The sequence below is a fragment of the Poecilia formosa genome, unplaced genomic scaffold (genome assembly GCF_000485575.1).
Source record: "Poecilia formosa unplaced genomic scaffold, Poecilia_formosa-5.1.2 Scaffold299, whole genome shotgun sequence".
Lineage (NCBI taxonomy): Eukaryota > Metazoa > Chordata > Actinopteri > Cyprinodontiformes > Poeciliidae > Poecilia > Poecilia formosa.
The window spans coordinates 435,776-455,754 of NW_006800238.1; the positions used below are offsets into that span (position 1 = coordinate 435,776).

Genomic DNA, 19,979 nt, shown 5'->3' on the forward strand with positions numbered 1-19,979 from the left:
TGGTGGACACTGTCCTGGATGTGACAAGAAAAAAGGCAGAGGGCTGCGACTTCATGCAGGGCTTCCAGCTCACCCACTCCCTGGGAGGAGGCACTGGTTCTGGCATGGGCACACTCCTCATCAGCAAGATCCGGGAGGAGTACCCAGACCGCATCATGAACACTTTCAGTGTTGTGCCATCACCTAAGGTTTATATCCCACATTCACTTGTGTTCAGATATGATGCTTTGCCTCATAGCTGCTTCCTTCAAATTTTAAACTAGGTATTCATCTCTCCCCATGGCAGGTGTCAGACACTGTGGTGGAGCCCTATAATGCCACCCTCTCTGTCCATCAGCTGGTTGAGAACACTGATGAGACCTTCTGCATTGACAATGAGGCGCTGTATGACATCTGCTTCCGTACGTTAAAGATTACCACCCCTACCTACGGTGATCTGAACCACCTGGTCTCGGCCACTATGAGTGGTGTAACCACCTGTCTGCGGTACCCTGGTCAGCTGAACGCCGATTTGAGGAAACTGGCTGTCAACATGGTGCCGTTCCCCAGACTGCACTTCTTCATGCCAGGCTTTGCCCCTCTGACGAGCCGAGGCAGCCAGCAGTACAGGTAAAGATGCTGCCCCCGAAACCACTCTTGTATCATAACTATAATGTTTATAATATTATAATGTTTTTACAAACATAATTCTTACTGGATGTCTGTCTTTTCCAAGGGCCCTGACAGTTCCTGAACTCACCCTGCAGATGTTTGATGCCAAGAACATGATGGCAGCTTGTGATCCGCGCCACGGCCGTTACCTCACAGTCGCCGCCATCTTCCGAGGCCGCATGTCCATGAAGGAGGTGGACGAGCAGATGCTGAACGTGCAGAACAAGAACAGCAGCTACTTTGTAGAGTGGATTCCAAACAATGTAAAGACAGCCGTCTGCGACATCCCACCGCGTGGACTCAAGATGTCCTCCACGTTCATCGGAAACAGCACAGCCATTCAAGAGCTCTTCAAGCGAATCTCGGAACAGTTCACCGCCATGTTCCGCCGCAAGGCTTTCCTTCACTGGTGAGCAAGACTCAGTGAGCCACAGTAGTGTGCTGGTGCACTGCGTAGATTCTGACGCTGTCATGTCACAGGTACACCGGTGAGGGTATGGACGAGATGGAGTTCACCGAGGCAGAGAGCAACATGAATGACCTGGTGTCGGAATATCAGCAGTACCAAGACGCCACTGTAGATGACGATGGAGTGTATGAGGAGGATGAAGAAGACTAAAATAGTCTTCTTCACGTCTGAGCCAGTGTTTTTTAATGAGGGGTCTGCAGCCAACTGGGGGGCCTCCAAAAGGTTCTGTGGGGGGCCTCAGAAATCTGGAGGGAATATGAGAAATAAATGCAAAGACAATGCTGGAACAATTTTTTTGTACTAGTGCCTATTGTTTTTTCTTAGGTGCATCAGCACAAAAGCTAGATGTACCCAAATGTTTAACCACATAGCATTTAATATCACAGTTTTACAGGTTGACTTTTTATATTATTAACCTGTAAATTATATCTATTCTAGGAAACGTTTTTATTGAAAGCAGAATTACTGAGAGTGTTTAAATATCCTTTATGAGGTGAAATTTAAACATCTCAAGATAAATAAAATAAATTCTAAATTATTTGTAAGACACTACCCCTTAATGATCAAACTGGACATTTTTCATGAGAATAAAGTCATGAAAATAAAGTCAAAATAAGATGAGTATACCGTAGTATTAGAATAAAGTCATGATAATGTGGCTTTATTGTCGTAATACTACAACCTTATTCTCGTATTATTTCGACTTCACTCTCGTAAATTTATTTTGTTTTTATTTTTATTTTTATTTTTTCGTAGCGTGGCCTCCGTCGTAATGCTGTACTTACTTTGCATCTCACATAACTGAACCCATCTCTAGTGGAACCTAAACCGTTCTCCTTTGTTGTACCCGGACACTTCATTCGCTTGTACGCCCGTCCTTGACTTCCCACAGAGAGGTGATAGCTAAAACTACCCAGGCGATAGCTCACGACAAACCTACATAAAGTACATTAAACATTTTCGTCATGGGGATTGTTCCAGAGGACGGAAAGGCTCTCCCTCCTCCCGGAATCGTTAACAGGAACTCGGTGTGGCTGTCCGGTATGGGCTGGTTCAGCGCGATGCTCCATAACGCTTTCAACCATAGGCCGCCTCTGAAGTCAGGTTAGCATTGTTGTTTCTGTTTTGATCTGCTGAGAAAGTCGATCAGACCGCATTTTGCTTAAATTGTAAAATCAACATAGTTATGTATTTCGGATTTTAGACTGTTACTATCTTTTGTTTTATTGGTGCATATTTTCTGTGTAAAAGGTGTTGTGATGTACATGACTCCAAGGCAGTTTGCCTGCCTTGCAGTTTATTTCGAGTTTTCTCGAGCCATTGCCTTTTGGTTTGTTTTTCTTTTTAATTAGGCATTTTAAAGATTATTGAAATGGTCACATTATAACATGAAATCTACAAAATTGTCGTTCTGAGAGACAACAGGGAACACACTGAAGGTAGTTGCATCCTAATTTATTTTTCAGGCGTTCATCGGCAGTTCCTTTTGGCAACTCTTGGCTGGTTCATCGGTTATCATCTTACAAAACATGAAAACTACACCTATGCCAGGCTGGACCGAGACATGAATGAGTATGTTAAACTCTACCCTGAAAGATTTGAAACTAAAGGTTAGTAGTTTTGTTTTTCACATTTTAGTCCCTTCTTCATCAGTGTTTGCTTAGAAAACGTGTTTTAAAATGTCACTGATGTATCTATGGCATGTTCACTTGTGTCGATTCGGTTGTGCCTAAACACAGCAGTCATCAATTTGTTACCATTAAGAATTACAGCATGTTTTAAAAATATAATTAAAACGTCTCTCAAATACTAGACATTTAGAAGTTATAATTCTGATTGTTAGTTTAAACCATGGGTGCCCGTATTTTTGTTCTAATGTTTTGTCTCCGTTTCTTTCATCTCACCAGAAAAAAAGACCTTAGCAGAGATTGTCGAGCCGTTCCATCCAGTGCGCTAAAAGTCTCAGTGGGCGCCAAGGAGAAAAACAGAAGAAAAAAGAGGACAGACAGTTTTCTATTAGGCAGCCTGTTTGTGAAATCTGCCATGTATTGTATGAACTATAGAGATGTAAATAAAACAAAAACTACTAAAATGTGTACTTGTCCTAATGTAGTATTCAGAAAGCCCTGCGATGCACCGCCTCTCGCCCGTTGAGAGCTGGAGATGGGCACCAACACTCCTCCCAAACACCCACTAGGGATAAGGATGTATGATAATGGATGGATGGATAGTATTCAGAAATTGACAAGTATTTTTGTCTTTATTTACAAGTCATAAGTTTCTTTAATGACTCCTAGTTCATTTATTATTGTGGCTGTAATCAGTTGAGCTTTTACTGATTACAGTAAGACCATCTTCTAGTTTTTAAAGGAGGTTTAACCTGCCGGCTCAGATTTTGTGCCATTTCGTATTTCTAAAGTTTATAACACACAACTATTTTATGTGGGAGCTGCACCAATCATTCGGCCTAACATTAAACTTGCCAAATTTGATCGACCTGTATGGGTGACCAACAAGTAAATACTTAAAAATTTGACAATTTTTTTTTACATGTTAAATGCTTTAGAACTAAGAATGAATAACTGTCTGAATGATGCAGCTCTAGTTTTAATTCTACAATCAAATGAAACAAACTATGATGAGACAAAGATGTACTGCATATCTTTCCATGTTAGAGATTATAGTTTTAAAATCGACAGTAAATTAAGAGATTAGAAAATTATTGCTATTCCCTATGCCTCAAAAACATCCCTGCTGTTTAACAAAAGTGGAAATATGTCTGGATATGGAAACAAAGTGGAAGCTTTTAGCTTGGATACATTCAAAGATTCAAAAAGCTAATCACTAATTAATGGCTGCCTTACTAATTCCAAAAAATATCGTGTTACTCTGTGCAAATTAGCTACTCGCTACCAGCAAATGAAACAAGTTGACAGTTTTGCTCAAGTACATTTATTTCACATCCACATCACATTTACAATAAAACCCTAAAGGTCAATGTCTGCAAACAATGTTTTGACGTTAATTTGCCAATCCAATTATGTCCAAGTATTTGTCAGTGAGGCTCCGAGTCTCCTTTGTGAGGTCGCTCATCACAGAAAACAGTCCTCTCAGATGGAAGAGAAATAATGCTTCAGGATCAGCCTCCAGGAAAGGTTCCGGGGTCTTGGTGAATGTGGCGTTTTTGGCCTTGTGATCATCCAGGGGAACCAGGCTGCTCTCCACTGTGTTTCGAATGGCCTTCAGCATCAAGTAGTTGGCATAGAGATCTCTGCAGGTCTCATCTGCTGCTTCGCAGTCAGAGGGGACGTCTCGCAGCAGGCTTGGCAGGAGGATGGTCTTCTCCATGTCGCTGACAGCTGAGCTGTATTGCTTCAGGGTCAGAGACAAGCTGTTTCTGTTGAATTTGGCTTCAGCAGACTGCATGATTCAGGTGGATGTGGATGGCTGTTCCTGAGCAATGGTGGCAGACGGCAGGTAGATTTACGTAGTGCAAAGCTGCAGGGGAAAAAACTGCGTTTTAAACGATGAGCGAAGGTGGGTTGATCAGTGCATCATCCGATATATTTAGGCAACAATATGGGTGCTATTTGAAGTCAAACCTTATCTTTGTTTACTTTACAAAACACACAGCCTGATATAGTTTTGTGTTTTAAACTGCAAGCACCAAAATGTTCCTCTGTGGAATCATTAACCATGACAGACAGGCATGATGTCTGAATGACCTCAGGGGCATGGGCTAATGAGTTTACATCGACCCAAATTTCCAAACAAATGTAACTTTAGTAATAAGGGGTAAAACTAAACTTAAAATATAAGAGGCAAATCCAGGACACGTCAAGGTCTGCCAGAAGACAAGTGTTTTTAGGTCTGCAGACAGTTTAAGATATGAAGGGTGATTTAAAACATTGTACTGTTTAAATGTTCACACACTGCAACCATGTTGTTATGAAGTTCTGCTCTAAATACTGACAGACGACTGACAAATAATTTATCATGAAATGCTTAACATGATAATCGGTTACCTTCACCAAAAAATAAAAATGTTTTGTAATACTTGACAGTGGTCACTAGAGGGAAGCCTTGAGCTCTTTGGCATAAGATCTTAAAGGGATAGTTCGGGATTTTTCGAAGCGACGTTGTTTGAAAGGCTATTGTCAATATCTATTATTATTATTATTATTATAGTATTAAAAATAACCCGCAGTTCATAACTCTTCACGGCATTTTCATTAAATATAAATACAGATAAATTGATACCAGAAGCTGAAGCCAAGCAGCTAGTCTGAGATCAAAACTACACAAACTTATACATCTGAAAAGAATGTATTAAATGTCCCAGCGGTTTACGTGAATGCTATTCAATAACCATAATCACACATGCATTAATTATTTACAGAAAAGCCAGTGTGTTTACACAGAAAATGGTGGCTGGAGGCCATGAAAACAGAAAATCAAAAGCATTTCCAGTCAGAGTAACTGTCTGAACAGGAGAGGGATGTGAATTGTAAAATATTGCAGCAGCCTAGGGGAAGTTTGTTTTATAGACGTTTACATGTAAATTTAAGTAGGTCATTTGGACCAGAAACACTTTCCTTTTTCTTCCTCAGGATTTGGCTAACACAGCTCACTGCCCAACAACAGGGCAGTGAGCTATATTACCCTTTTCTGACTGGACTGTTATACGCTGAACGGTTTTTTATTATGAAAATTATGATGCATTTTAAAAAGTAAAACATTTTTTCAAAACGGGTTTCTTTGAAGGAGTAGCTGGCAGGAAAAGGAGGCATTTACCAATGCCTCCAATAATCTCTCCTCATACTTTCACTTTATAAATCATTAAACTGCATCCATATAGCTATAAATACTATGCACCTTGTAGACAGAACAACATCTATATTTCTACTTAAAATTTTGCCTATTTTTAATGTTTTGTTTCATAGTTACAATTACATGTAGCAATACTGTAAACCAAAATAAAATAAAACAAGAAACTAAGTCATTGTAGCCTTTGCAGGTTTAAATAAATGTCTTCCACGTGTGGATTTCATCTTTGACAATGATTTTGATAAAGTCTTTCAAAAAGTGAAACAAATTTTAAAAACACTGTTCTATTCATAAAGGCATCACTTTCATTAATAGTGGCAACATATTGTAACATCCATGATATAACATGTACATACAGAAAACTTTTATGCTTGCTGCACCTCTAGGTACTGTTTGTATTTTTTAACTTCAACAACCAACAGAAAAATGTAATGAATTCAGCGCAACCGTTCAGAATTCAGTTTGATCTCAAGATGTTTGCTTTGAACTGACTAGTTAAAAATGCATATAATTTACTTCATAATTTGCACAACCTGGAACCACGACTCAAAGTTTCCCCAACAGTCCTCAAGCAAAATCTGTTGCAAAAAATGTTTTATTCCCTAATCAAAACCATAAAAGCTCTGCAAGCACAGTCCGAGTTAAAAGTGACATTTCAGCCACTTAGTTTGTTGCTGGCAGAGATTAAGTCCAAATCCTTCAAGGACAGTCTTGTTTTTTTTAAATTATTATTATTTACAATGCATAACTCAGCAAAAATCCAGCTTGTGGAATCACATCTCAATTCACGGCGTTCCTCCTTTGACCTTTGACTATGATTTCCAAGACTTGTGTGAGATCCATCATTCTTGTGAGCATGTCCATGATGTCAGGATGCTCCCTCGCTCCACTGATGAACTCTTCCAGCGTCAGCTCACCTGAGGAAATGAAAATAGAAATGAGAAGTCCGTCTTACATATGTATGGGTACTGTGTAGTTAGAAATAATTAGGTTCACTTTCATTTCAGAAACTTTAAGCCACTTTTGGTTAGAGTGACATCTTCTAAAAAGAGTGCAGCTGATCTATACATTACCCCTTTACCGTAGGCAAATGGACAATTATAATACAAGTCATGGTTTTCCCTGGAAAATGTTTTATCTTTTTAAAATGCTAACCATTAGGCACTTAAAAGTATCTTACTTTCATAAACCATGTTTAATTTAACAACTACAGCCTTAAATAATATAGAAAAACATCCAGCAGCTGCTTCAAAATCAGACTTTGGGGAACCAATTATTGAAACCAAAAGCAGCAAGCAGCAGAAAGAATGACCCATTTCTCAGCCTTGTGGCTGAGAATAGACTAAAACAAAACTCTAAAAGAGGAAGTTCTCTCTTAGCATAAATCGACATATTCAGAAAAATTATATTGCTTTCTTGTTTCATCAGAATATTAGATTATTGTTGAGAATCTAAAAGGCAAAATGGCACATTTTAGTTTAATTTGCTTACAGTTTGCAGATTTTAAAGTTTGGACACCACTGGTATACCAACACATATTTTTGTCTTTGAATGACCCAAACACAGTCCAGACCTTACTCCATTTCAGAAACTGCTTACAAATAAGATTAGATAAGAATTTCCCTTTATAGATGTTCAAAAACAAACAAAAAAAACTTTGTCCACTTGTTGGCTATACATTACTTTGTTTTGCTCCATCACCTATAATCCCACTAAGACAAGCTCAAGCGGTGTAATTACTGTAATGTGTTACCTTCTCCTTTGACGTCAATTTTCTCGTATATAAGAGTCACAATTGTCTCTGGAGGTATCTCGTAACTTCTGGTGATATCTTGAATAGCCTGTTAAGGAGAATTTACGGCAGCTTTTAAAGTTTGCAGTACATCATCAGTTTAGTTTAAAACAGTGACATCTGAATCGAAGAAAAAACAAAACAAAAAACCAACTATGAACTCTAATAAGTTAAATAATGGATTTATGTCCTTTTAGCCTAAAATGCACTTTAAATGAAAGTACATTTCACAATAAATAAATATTGAATTAATGATTAAATGTACAAGAATTTGTCCTGTCTGCTCTGTTAGGTAACGCCATATTTAGCCCTCTGATTATGTAAGAGATTCTCAGATTAGATGTCATGTCCATTTCAGGATCTGGTAATAGCTTTAAGGATTCCAGAGGCCATGCTCTGCATGCGTTAGAATATGATTGCTAAATATCCTTAAAGAGCAAGCCTTACCTTAAATATAGTTTCCAGCTCATCCTTGTCAATTTTCCCATTTCCATCTTGATCAAAAAGCTTGAAGTACCACTTTAATTTCTGATTTACTTCTCCCTTCAGCAATAAACTTATAGCTGCGATGTATTCCACAAAGTCTAAATAGCCATCCTGGAGAGAAAAGCAAAGACAACATAAGCATCCGTTCGTGTGCTGCACATTCATGTTTTCTTTAGGCAAGATCCTAAAATTTAGAATCAAATTCTTTTGCACATTGTTGAAACAGAAGTCTATTTTATCTATCATTTAGGCTGTAAATGTTGCTCAGATTAAGTCATTAAAGGTAGTTAAGCAGAAATGTCTTTTCTTACCCCGTCCATATCAAAGGTATAGAACACCTGGTCCACATAACCGTTGGCCTCTTCTGTCATGCCGTTCATGTCGAGCATCGTCTTCAGCTCAAACAGAGTGATTAGTCCTGATGGTGATTCCCTCATGAACTTTGTGTACCAGTGATGCATGTCCTCCTCCAAGATATCATCCAGGTTTGAGCTGTAGGAGCCCATCACTCCTTTTTAGGATTGTGATTTTTGTTTTGGTCACAGATCCCGCAGAGAAGTGGCGGTGAAACCAATGCACAGAGAAGATGGCACCTGTGATTTTTGTCTGAAACCCACTGCAGAGTTTACACTTAATCTTTAAGCCCAAAGGAGAGATAACGCTTTAATTGGATAAGCGCTGAGGCTTCCAAGAACCTCAGGACATTAGGTTAAAAACAAAAGCGGAAATAAATGTCATTATCTGGTGTAACCTAATTGAATTGTGGGAGAGAGGGAAAGAGAGAAGGAGAGAGAGTGAGAGAGAGAGAACCTTCCTCCATGCTTGGCAGCAAGATTCCGTGTCTTATTGGTCTAGTCAAAGTCCAGACAAAAATCTGGTTAACAATCTTGATATTTTTGAAAGAAGAAACAGCAACAAATGCAGTTCCTCACAGTTATGCATGAGGTCTGTTGCTGTAATATGGCAAAAATTCAAGAAGTCCAAAGGTTACAGATACTTTTGAACAGCATTGAATGAAAAAACATTAACATGAAGAGGATGAGGTTGCAATAAGTAACAAAACTATATCAACATAGGTGTCATAAGCCCTACAGGGATCGTGAAATTTTCCGATTAGACATTTTATTTTTCCAAATTCATATCTCATGACTGACATGTAGTTAAAAAACATAAAAATGTATTTCAGTCAGAAATGCACACATGCTGTAAGCAAAAAGCCATTTACTGAGTTAAACGTTCAGTGTGATATGCAAAATAAGACCATTTGTTAATGGCAGTGGCATTATTAAACAATCATGTTTGTATTCAAACATATACAAATATAAAAACAGGAAGTAAAGAAGCCACATGTTATTTGTATTAAATGCCCAGAAGTAATGCACATTTTATACATTTATAACTCTAGTTTATTATAAAATGACACAGACAAACATGGGCCCTTGCTCAGGCTCTCCATCAGTTTTAGGGTCCCAGGTGGATAAGAATTGAAGACTCCTGAATCCAGTGTTGAAGTATTCATGGCAGCTTTCAGATGAACCTCTGCTGTTTGTAATAAGGCTATGAAAGCTCAGGGAGCTCAGCTGAGTAAATCTGGCTTTGGGTGGCTGACAATTCTCAAAATAGGTTTGACAGCCAGAGTCAATGTTGATCTTGCACCGCTGCCAAAGAATTAGATGCATTCATGTCAATAATTCAAGGTGACCAGGAGAAAATGAGGCGAGGGAACTCTGACAGATATTTGAGTTTTGTGGAAAAATGCCACCAGATCTTTTGCATGGTAGAATATTTTTACCAACTCACCATTTGGAGAACCTGCTCGGAGATCTCTCCTTGTTTTCAATGTCTATTTGTCAGCTTTGTCAAGAAAAGGAATGGGGTGCCCAAGTTCAAGGCTACGGTCCTGCAACTTAGATGCATCTCTTAGTTTTCTAATCAGCATATTTTTAGCTCTGCAAAGGCCTGGTACGGAGCCACTCATTTCATTCAGGTGTGCTGGAGAGTGGATGTGTCTACAAGTTGCAGGATGGTAGCGTGCTAGGCAGGGATTTGGGCACCTCTGATTAATACGGAGAATAATAGTTCATTAAATTGGTGAATAGCAACTATATTTCTTCAAATAGCACTACTATTGCCTTATCACCCAGACATTTTAATATATGCAAGAACGCTCCAAATGAGCTATTGCATAACTTTCTGTTTTAAAAGAGACGTCATTTCTTTTTGGCAGCAATGGCACCACTTGGGGAATTTCAGGGGGAACAATGGCCTCTCGCTCCAAGTCATCTCAGAGCCTGACAGTCATAGAATAATGTCTTTATGGATGAATTTAAGAGAAAAAGAATGAGTTGCAATATTATTTAAGGTGTACACAAATATACTTTCTATTTTTTTTTTTCTTTAATAGTGCCTCTCTTTGAAAGCCAACCACTCTGTTACATAGCAAATCTCAGATGATATCTGAATATTTAGGTCAAAACATATGGGAGCTAGGGGTATTTTAACTCCCGTTATACATTTTGTGTGGGCTTAAAATGATTGTTAAAACACATACGGTATACATCAAAAATATATTTCGCTCAAAGGTCTACTGGAGTTGGCGTGCTGGTGAACAGAACATCCAGCACTAAAACTACATACCTCCACGTTCCAGTTACATCATCCTTGTGAAAAGCAGCCAAATGAAAGGTAAACAGTGTCATGATGTTTAGTTGTGAGTGGTGAGGGAGACGCCGGTGAACCCAGGTAGTCATGATGAAAATTATGATTTAATGAAGAACCAGGAGAACAACTCAAAATCCAAAATCACTGGCAGCACAGGGGACAGAAACAGACGTTAGACGAGGCCCCAACAAGAGACAAAGACTACAGGTGAGTTTAAATACAAAGGGAAGTAAACAAGGGAACGAAACACACCTGGGAACAATCAACGGGGAAACGCAGACAGAGACTCACAGGGAAACAGGATAACAAATAAACATGGAAACTACTCAAAAATAAACACAGAAAACTACCGATCCTGACAAACAGAAGCTTTCTAGACAGGTGAGGAATACAATATCTGTCCACAAAGCTGAAGAATAGACCTGTGTGTATTGTGTGCGGAGCCAATGTACACATAACAAATAAGTATAATAAAAATCTTTCACATTAATATCAAGGCTGCTTATCAACTTTGTCTGATTTTGGCCCATTGTGTATTTGTGTAGGTGTTGAACCTGTTTTAGCTTTCAGTTTTGGTCTCTTGCTACAATGTTGCTCCTTTTGTAAGGAGCACCATTTGGCCGCTCCTTACAAAAGATTCTGGGAGTGGTTCTGTTAAGAAGCAGCTGCAAAAACAGGTACGGTGTCTGAAAAATGGAGGATCAAAAAAAGCCGGACCTTCCACATATCTGAGATGGGATCACAGAGGCAGGATGGAGACTCGGAAAACACTATTCACAACAACATCCTCCAGCTCCTTCTGGGAGCGTCTCAAAAATTGGTGGATTGCTCCCTCCGGGGTGAGGGTTAGACTTTGCCTTACAATGCTGGATTAGATTGGTTCCATATTTAGTTGATATTGCTTCAGCTTCGAAAATTCCAAGAAACCTACATTTTCCCCTCTTCTACTAATCTTATTTTATAATGACGACTGCAAAAATTGCAGCAGATTGCTTTAAAATTCTCATAAATGGCATATTTTATTGTAAGGCAAAAATCTGTGGTACAGTCTACAGGGGGATTATTAAAGGATTCTGTGCTTTTAAAATCTCCTAAACCCGCAAGATCTTATCCTGGAATGATCTTCAACCAAATGGTTCCACTTCTAAAACGTGACCCTCTGAGATGAAGCATGAGGATAGGGTTACAAACTGATTAACTGAGACTGCTGTGTTTGCTCAAGGCGTTAAACATTTACAAGTTCAATAATAAACTGGAATAACCTTCTCTACAACCTCATTCAGTGAACGATATCTAGTTACTGAAAGGTAAAAACACACACACCCCTGGTGAGGCACACCTACCCCCTCTGTTGTTCATAAAAAATACTAAAATGCTGTAAAAAAAAACAAAAAAACCCATAAAACCTGAATTAATAAAACAGCTGAAATATTTAATATTTGTCACAAAGCACACATGAATAAAAGAACATCATAAGTCACACTTGGGTCAATAAGTTCATCATTTGGCAAATAAAATAGCTCTTTGTCTCTCTGCACCTGGTTATTTTAGTGTTTGTTCCACTTTAGGCAAATGTTTCAAGGCAAGTCCAGTTACAGTTTGCAAATGATGTCTGCTTGGAAACTGAACGTGTATGCAAAGGAGTGTGTGTACCCACTTCATCATTTCCGCTACATCAATATACGACATCTGAGGTTTTAACAAAGACCTTTGGAGCTTAAAAACAATGGCAATACACAAGAAAATCTACATTACAGTACATAAAAATCATAAATGTATAACAACCATGTGGTTTATGCTATCTGGTCGTGTGAGAGCATTCACATGGGCAGTGGCTCAGTTTGTGTGGTGAACAACAGCTGACAAGTCAACTGTCTCTAGGCCACTACGTTAAAAAATAAATCACATCCTGGAAATCCGGTTTCAGTGGTTTTACAAGAGCTCATTTTTCAAGATCTGATTAATGCATGGTGTGCATTTCCAAGGAACTTGGGACAATGAACATAGTCCCAGATTCATCTTCATTCTGATCATAGAGGAACTGCCTGAACACATTGTACACCATCTCTCTGCTAAGAATGGAGTTTCTAAGCTCCTCTTCTGGAAAGATAAATTCCAGCTGGTATTGCACGACAGCAGACTCACTCCTGCAGGCAGAGGGAAGCACTGGTTAACTTCAGCACAAAGCATAACATGCCATGCAACACAGGGAAGACTATAGTGCAATAACCACTGAGTGGTTATTGCACTGAGCTTGTGTGTTTACCCGAGGCCAAATGTCTCCGCGTTTGAGAAGAAACGACCCAGAGCATGGGAGGATTCATAGAGCTCGGTCAGCTGGGTGGGGCAGGTAGAAACATGCAAAAAGAAACAATGTAGTGTTAGTTGGAAAGCCAGCCCAGTGCAACCTAGACATTCTTTATAAAAATGACAGCTGTGCTTTATTTCTGCAATTATTTAAAAGTACTGCAAAACACAATAAAATACTGTGTCTGCAATACAACAAAAAACCCCAAACATTTCTTGAAAGAATTAAACATAAATGGTTTTGGTTGTTTTTCAGAGCAGATCAGAAAAGAGCTTTTAGACTGCACCTCTCGAGGACTTAAGGTTAAGACCATATAAGGAAGTTTAATTGGAGTGTAGCCGCATTCTCCGGAAGGGAGGGACAGGAGCTGTGACAGTCAGGAGAAGATGAAGAAAAGAGCTCTGCAGACACAGAGACAGGAGCTTTGTCTGCAGGGCCAGCACAAGCCTTTTTGGGGCCCAAAGCAGATTATCTTTAGGGTCCCCATACCTACATGTCAACACCAGATTCTTTATCATAATGTACCCACTATTAATAGCATCATTTGTAATTAGTCTACATCATACCAGTGTTATTATGACAGTTGACTTTAACCTTACATAAGTAGCAAACTAAAATAAAATTGGATGTTGAAATGCAGAGTGCTATTTAAGTGTGCCATATTATTTGAATTGTTTGAAAGTAACATCAGCTGATAAACACTACATTTATAGTAAACAAGTTAACACGTTTGATTTATTATATTTCCCCAGCAGTGGCAGCAGCCAGCAGCAGGAAGATATCAAGCTATTGTGCAGCAACTATAAAAATAACATAAAAATAGTTTCTCCATTTGCAATAGCATTTAGTTTATTTATCGTGCTAGTCTGGTGGTCTTGGGGGACCCCTGGTGGTGTGGGCTGCTCAACTCTCATATGCCTTGGGCTGCCTATGCATGTGAAGATGATACAAATGAAAGACAGTATTGTGTTTATCATAATAAAGAAAGATACTTTTAAAATAAAACAAAAAAAAACTTTGCTTTATTTTCTATTTAGTTTCTAGTAAAAACCTGTAATGATCCCATCATTTTTATTTATTTTTTTTTACCAAAGAAGTAGAGAAAAAAAAGGGCATAAGAGAGGCAGATACATAGATAAAGCAGCAGCCGTCTTGTTGTTTATCTGTGTCTTGGGTACCATGTTTGGCTTGGAAATAAAATTTATGATAATATCACTAACCTTTCTCTGAACGTCATTGAGACCTTGGGTTTCATTTGAAAATGGAGTTTGCATCTGGAAGCTCCCATTAAATGTCTGTTGTAGGTGAAAGGTTTTTCGGTCAAAAATTTCATCCTCATCGACATTGTTTGCTGCTTAAAGAAAAACAGTGTTAGACACGTAAAGCTGAAACACTGTGAGTTACTGAAAAATAATTACAAATAGTCAACAAGTAAACCAAACTAAAAGTTGAGCGTGTATGTACGCGACCTAGATAAATATCACAATATCTTTAGCTTTTAAAGAAATTGTGTTTTTGCAACAAACAGTAAGCTTAGACTTCATACCGCAGCACACAAACACAGAGATGACAATCACAACTGTTATAAGGAGAATGACAATGATGGCAGCAATCAGTATTTTGCATTTCTGTCCTCTGCAGCTTAAACAATTCTGAAAGTACAAAAAACAAATAACATCTGTTAAAATGGGGGTTCACTGTTACTTAAAGCAAACATTAAGAAGAAAAAGCTAATGAGGAGCAACGTTATGATCCTACCTGTGGACTTGTCCTGTTCTTATGCTTTGATTTCATGCCTGTTTCCCCCCCATTATTGCTCTGACAAAAGGAAAAGTGGTTTAAATGTCTCTTGTTTAGCTAACAGATCAACATCACTCACATTTAAAGCAGATTCAGTCATAAAGTTAACACTAACAGATTAAGTAGCTGTTCTAAGTGGGGTTTAGGTTTGCTTACAAACTGGAGTTGTGTTGATGTTAGAGAATGTTTGATCACTCTTCATGATTTTAACCTTTCACCTGTTAAGCAGTTAGCATTTGTTACTGGCTAGCATTGCTGAACATTCACATTTTGACCAAATAATTGGCCATAAAGTCACTACAAACAGGCAAGGACGCTATAACCTATTATTTATACATTAGGTTTTCCTGTAATTTTGGTTTGTGATGATGAGTTTAGCTCATGATAAAGGTTTGCTCACCAAAGATAGCCTTAGCATTGTATATGCTAAGTAGATAGCGTAAACAAATTTTAGCTAATGTCAATATTCACACTTGACAAATATCATTATAATCAGACTTAGAAAGCCATATTTATTTATATTATACTTGTGTCTCAGTTATCTTTCCATATTATGTTTTAAATGTGTATTAATTTAATTTGATTATCATCTTTTCCCCCAAATATTACCTGTTTGGTAATCCAGGTTATAGCAGTTCAGTTTAACCAGCTTTTAGTTTTAGCAAATCATTGCAAACGTTTCCATTTTGTTTTAACATTAGTTCTATCTTTGGTATGTGTGGTTTCTTACACTTGAAGTAAGAATAAAAAATGTATAGCCTTAGTAAATTTTTTATTTTCCAACTGCAAAAGTGTGTGATCTTTTGTCTAAACCACTATATTGTATGTAGTATCACACTGCAGTTCTTTCACTTGCAGAAAAGCTGCAGTTTTTGCAAGCGTATCATTTGATCTATCCCTACCTACCGATGGTTTGCATAGCTAGCATCTGAATATCTACAACAGATTGCTAACTATAGATTGAAACTTAAGTTGTTTTTTCTGCTCAATATCTTAAAATGACTAAAGTAAATGGATTTCCTATAAACTTCATTGTATTTATCTGCTAATGTTATTCTTATGAAATTGTTGCAAACTATTAAAAAATAAGGTAATGCAGAAGAAAAACAACAAACAGTGACAAAAACTCACCTGTGGAAGCAAAGTTTTTTTCACACTGGCCTCACTATCTTGACCATCCTAAGAGTTTACAAAAAATATTGATTATTAACACAAAATAGTTGTTTCCATTGCTGTCTTTTTGTCATTGTAAATTATGGTTGTGTCAGGAAAATGTCAGAAGAAGAAGGGTGGCTTCCAAAACAGTTTCAAACAGACGTCCAGGTGGTGTGACTGCTAATAATCACATACCAAAATGAGTGGCCAAAATTGGCAGCACACTAAAATCAAAAACTAGGATAGATGTTCAGGGGTTTTATAATCCTGTGATCACAAGAGAATGGGCTCTGAGAGTGATATTGAGTAAGTATGTTCCTATTAGTGAGTTTGCAGAAGCGCTCGGAGTTTCAAGTGCTTCAGAATATATATTTTGCACATTCTTGTTAACCACCTAGTGAGGGCTTGTTTCAGAAGTGGTCCTATAAAACTCTGTTTGATTTAACAAAAATGACCAGTGGGATTTTCTTAACTGAACCAAATTTTCTGTTTGTTCATTTTTTTTAACTAAGCATATTGCTATACTACAAAAAGGCTATAAATCAACCATTTTGATTTATGGAAAATGCAAGCAAGATCCAAATTTGTATTCCGCTCTAAAGTTTCATGTAAAACAGAATACAAGCCCATGTGTTTTTTTCTTTTGAGGTTTATGCTTACAAACATCAGATTTTGCATGCCTTTTTGGTGCCTAAAAGGCTAGAATAAGTCAATAAGCCAATTTTTATTCATCAAATCAAACATTTGTGCTGAACATTTCAAAACCATATTTAAAATACCCCATTTAAAATCCAGACATTGCGTGATTTGTTGTTACAGCTTTAAAATGGTCCCATTCAGTTTTTCAAATGTTCTTATATCTAAACCCACAGAAATAATATTTGTACAATTTGAAAACTCTTTTAATGTTCTTTCAATGCAACATTTTATCATACAACTCTTTGGGAAAATTTATCTGACCTCCATCTCCTAAAAAAGACACAACAACTAACTAAATACTTCATCTCTGTGACGTAAGAAACTAGACTGAGTGGAAGGCGATCACACGCCCCCACCTGTCAACTTGCCTGACATGAGCCTAAAGTTTATTAGTCAAATAAATATTTCTGCTAGAGAAATCATTTTATAATTAGAACATTTATTATAGTAATTAGATAATTAAAATACTTTTCTTGTCAGAGAGGCTTATAGACAGGAGAACTAAAACGGATAGTAATTTGAAATACCTATTATTTTACTAACGTACCTTTTGGTCCAAATTTATCTTAATTTCTTCCAACGGAATGTTCTCAGTTTTCATTCCGTGGTTTTAGCCTCCCAGCAGACCCGGAAGCGCCTGTTAAACGGTGTCAACTAAGAACAAATACGTTCTCTCCGTGGGACCGTAAACGTATCAGTCCCGGTTCAAAAAGTAAAAAAAAAAAAAAAAGAAAGAAAGAAAAAAAAAAGAAGTTCTCGCCGACCGTCAACAAAAGACAATTTTTTTATGTTCAGTACGAAGCTCAGGGCAGCTTTTCATCGGGGTTGGGGGTAAAGTGACTTCTTTCCCAGGTCCTCCCTTCTCGTACTGTCTGTCAGGTGAGTCGTTTCAGTTTCGTCCGAATTGTTGTCGGGCGACTTTTCCTGAATGGGCCGATGATCTTGGGAGGCGGTACGGAAGCCTCTTCATCAATCAACACGAATACAATGACACAACTCCGGTGTTTTTTGAAAGTCGGGTCGGAAATACGAACTACTGTCTCTACACATGCGTCTAAATAATTTTAAGTTATTTGTAAATTAATTTATTTCAGTAATCCAGTACAAAATGTTAAACTAATTCAAGCATTTCTGCTAATTTTGATAATTATGTTTTACAGCTTAACAAAACTTTAAGTTTACTTTCTCAACAAACTAAAATATCACAGATGAATAAAAATGACATGTAGCACAAAAATATGATGTACACAAAAGAAGAAATGCTGATTAGACAGTTGTCCAGCAGAAGGTACCTCACCTTTGTTGTGCTGCACGCTTTTCCCCTTCTATGCAACACCCAGCTGTGTTTACCAGTTCTGTGACCTGACCAAAACTCCTCAGTCATTACTTTGAGATGCCAAAATGATCAAATTTAATTTCCCTTTTTGATCAATAAAGTACTTCTGAATTCCAGTTGAAATGAAATGTTACAAGTCATACAAACTGGACAGATACAGAGTCACATTCACTGTCCAGCACTGGGCCCCACTCAGCACACCTTAAGGGTGACACAGAGTGTAGAAAAGATTCCAGCACGAGTTCTGCTTTTATCTTCTCCTCATTTCACCCTGTCTCTATGCCTTAATCAGTTTTTGTTTGTGTGTCTTAATCAGTTTTTGTTTGTGTGTGACTGTCGCCAGTCTCATATGTTATGGTTATAACATATAATACACATAAAACCATTAAAAAGCGTGCTGTAATGTATGCCAATACTTTTTTTTTTTTTTTTTTGCAAAAACTGGACCCATCACTAAGGAAATGTGAGTGTGGAATTGGTTATGGTATTGAGTTTAGAAATTAAAAATATGTAGGAATATATTGGCTAAATACATGTACAGTGAAGAGCACCCTGTTGCAGGAAGCCGTCTGGCTGGTTTATCATGAATATTTGTACACAATCTACAAAACATTTGGCTGTTTAGTTATTCAGGAACATGCTTTGAAAGAACAGAATTATGTAGTTTTCTGTGTCAAATAAATCTAATAAATACCAACATAGACAACATATTTTTAAAGGATTTTAGATATCTGTACCCTACTTTATCAAACAGATTTGTAGATAGACAGGACATCCAGGGCAGCTTGTGCAAAGACAGACCAGAACATGACACAGTGAGAAACTGTCTGCAATTGTACAAACATGTAGAAACATGCCAAGTAGGAGCTGGAGTCCCACAGTTAAAGTCACAGTTAGAGCTAACATCCAAACAGACACGTTTGTTATGGTGAAACCTTCTATTGCTTAAAAAAAAAAAAAAAAGACAGAAGACAGCAGAATGACAAATGATGCAACTGACACCACAGAAACACTAAGAAGGAACTTGAACTCTTGAAAAGAAAACACAGAGCTTAAAATCAGAACTAGAAAAGTTGAGTAAGGTCATACTTGGAAGTAGCTTCACAGTTCATGTGAAACCTTGAGACAGTAACCTCTAACTGGAAGAAAGACTCCAGCAGATTCCAGGAATAACAACACAAGATATGAACTCTATCATCTTCACAAAACAAGTCGCTGGTTACTCACTCTATGAAGAAAATACTCATGAAAATCAGCACTTTAAGCTTTAAAGAAAATCATCTTATATTATCCAGTTGTCTGCTTAGGAATTTACAAATATGTACCTAACTACGTGAAATGCAGGAGAAATGTATGACTTAATCTCACGTGACATTACCAAATCTTATTTAGGTTAGAAACACAAACAGGCATGTTATCTATTACTCATACAAGGTAGGGTGAAATTACACGATGAAGCCAAAATGTGCTACAACCTTCACAGGTGAACTTAATGTAACCTTCTCTAAACCTTTGAGTTTAGAGAACCTTCTCTAAACCTTTGAGTGCTCATGTCCAACTGTTCAATGTGTCAGCCCTCTTCCTTTTCTGTAATATGGAGCTTAACGACAAAATTCACAGCAGGTGTTTTAACCAGGAATCAACCAATAAATTTCCTCATCATCGCTCTTTGACATCACGAGACCAAGACGACACTTAGCAGATGATCAACTGTGCCTCGCCATTGTAGGGTTTCAGGCAGGATGTAATTAGACGGAAGTGGCCACTGAGGTTAGGGCGTCACAGAGTGTCATAA

General features: G+C 37.8%; 5 protein-coding genes across 7 annotated transcripts in view; 2 read left to right on the forward strand and 3 right to left on the reverse strand.

The window, feature by feature from the left end:
• The window catches only part of LOC103152048 (tubulin beta chain-like), a 3,080-nt gene extending 1,670 nt beyond the window's left edge, over positions 1 to 1,410 (forward strand). Inside the window, exons 4-8 of the mRNA XM_016660834.1 lie at positions 1 to 188; positions 287 to 609; positions 716 to 1,060; positions 1,132 to 1,306; positions 1,362 to 1,410. The exon at positions 1 to 188 is cut by the window's left edge and continues 69 nt beyond it. Coding sequence (XP_016516320.1) covers positions 1 to 188; positions 287 to 609; positions 716 to 1,060; positions 1,132 to 1,270 — 995 coding nt within the window. The 3' untranslated portion in view covers positions 1,271 to 1,306; positions 1,362 to 1,410. The remainder of the gene's footprint in view (positions 189 to 286; positions 610 to 715; positions 1,061 to 1,131; positions 1,307 to 1,361) is intronic.
• Positions 1,411 to 1,958: 548 nt separating this feature from the next.
• Positions 1,959 to 3,212, forward strand: ndufc2 (NADH:ubiquinone oxidoreductase subunit C2). The gene is made up of 3 exons (XM_007572377.2): positions 1,959 to 2,224; positions 2,587 to 2,730; positions 3,028 to 3,212. The coding sequence occupies exons 1-3, from the start codon at positions 2,086 to 2,088 to the stop codon at positions 3,075 to 3,077; spliced, it is 333 nt and encodes a 110-aa protein (XP_007572439.1). The 5' UTR covers positions 1,959 to 2,085; the 3' UTR covers positions 3,078 to 3,212.
• Positions 3,213 to 4,055: 843 nt separating this feature from the next.
• On the reverse strand, positions 4,056 to 4,679 carry thrsp (thyroid hormone responsive). Its single transcript, XM_016660840.1, has one exon. It carries the CDS (start codon positions 4,544 to 4,546, stop codon positions 4,142 to 4,144), a length of 405 nt encoding a protein of 134 aa, XP_016516326.1. The 5' UTR covers positions 4,547 to 4,679; the 3' UTR covers positions 4,056 to 4,141.
• A 1,996-nt stretch (positions 4,680 to 6,675) lies between these two features.
• On the reverse strand, positions 6,676 to 8,992 carry guca1c (guanylate cyclase activator 1C). Its single transcript, XM_016660839.1, has 4 exons — positions 8,537 to 8,992; positions 8,187 to 8,336; positions 7,701 to 7,788; positions 6,676 to 6,864 (listed from the first exon to the last, which is right to left on the reverse strand). The coding sequence occupies exons 1-4, from the start codon at positions 8,729 to 8,731 to the stop codon at positions 6,728 to 6,730; spliced, it is 570 nt and encodes a 189-aa protein (XP_016516325.1). The 5' UTR covers positions 8,732 to 8,992; the 3' UTR covers positions 6,676 to 6,727.
• Positions 8,993 to 12,297: 3,305 nt separating this feature from the next.
• On the reverse strand, positions 12,298 to 19,586 carry c15h3orf52 (chromosome 15 C3orf52 homolog). 3 transcript variants are annotated; one of them, XM_016660837.1, is made up of 7 exons: positions 18,146 to 19,586; positions 16,126 to 16,173; positions 14,953 to 15,012; positions 14,741 to 14,846; positions 14,415 to 14,545; positions 13,153 to 13,223; positions 12,298 to 13,033 (listed from the first exon to the last, which is right to left on the reverse strand). In XM_016660837.1, the coding sequence occupies exons 1-7, from the start codon at positions 18,230 to 18,232 to the stop codon at positions 12,847 to 12,849; spliced, it is 690 nt and encodes a 229-aa protein (XP_016516323.1). In that variant the 5' UTR covers positions 18,233 to 19,586; the 3' UTR covers positions 12,298 to 12,846. The 3 variants fall into 3 exon arrangements, with proteins under 3 accessions (XP_016516323.1, XP_007572446.1, XP_016516324.1); XM_007572384.2 differs by lacking the exon at positions 18,146 to 19,586 and adding an exon at positions 17,396 to 17,926; XM_016660838.1 differs by lacking the exon at positions 18,146 to 19,586 and adding an exon at positions 17,388 to 17,926.
• Positions 19,587 to 19,979: the final 393 nt, after the last annotated feature.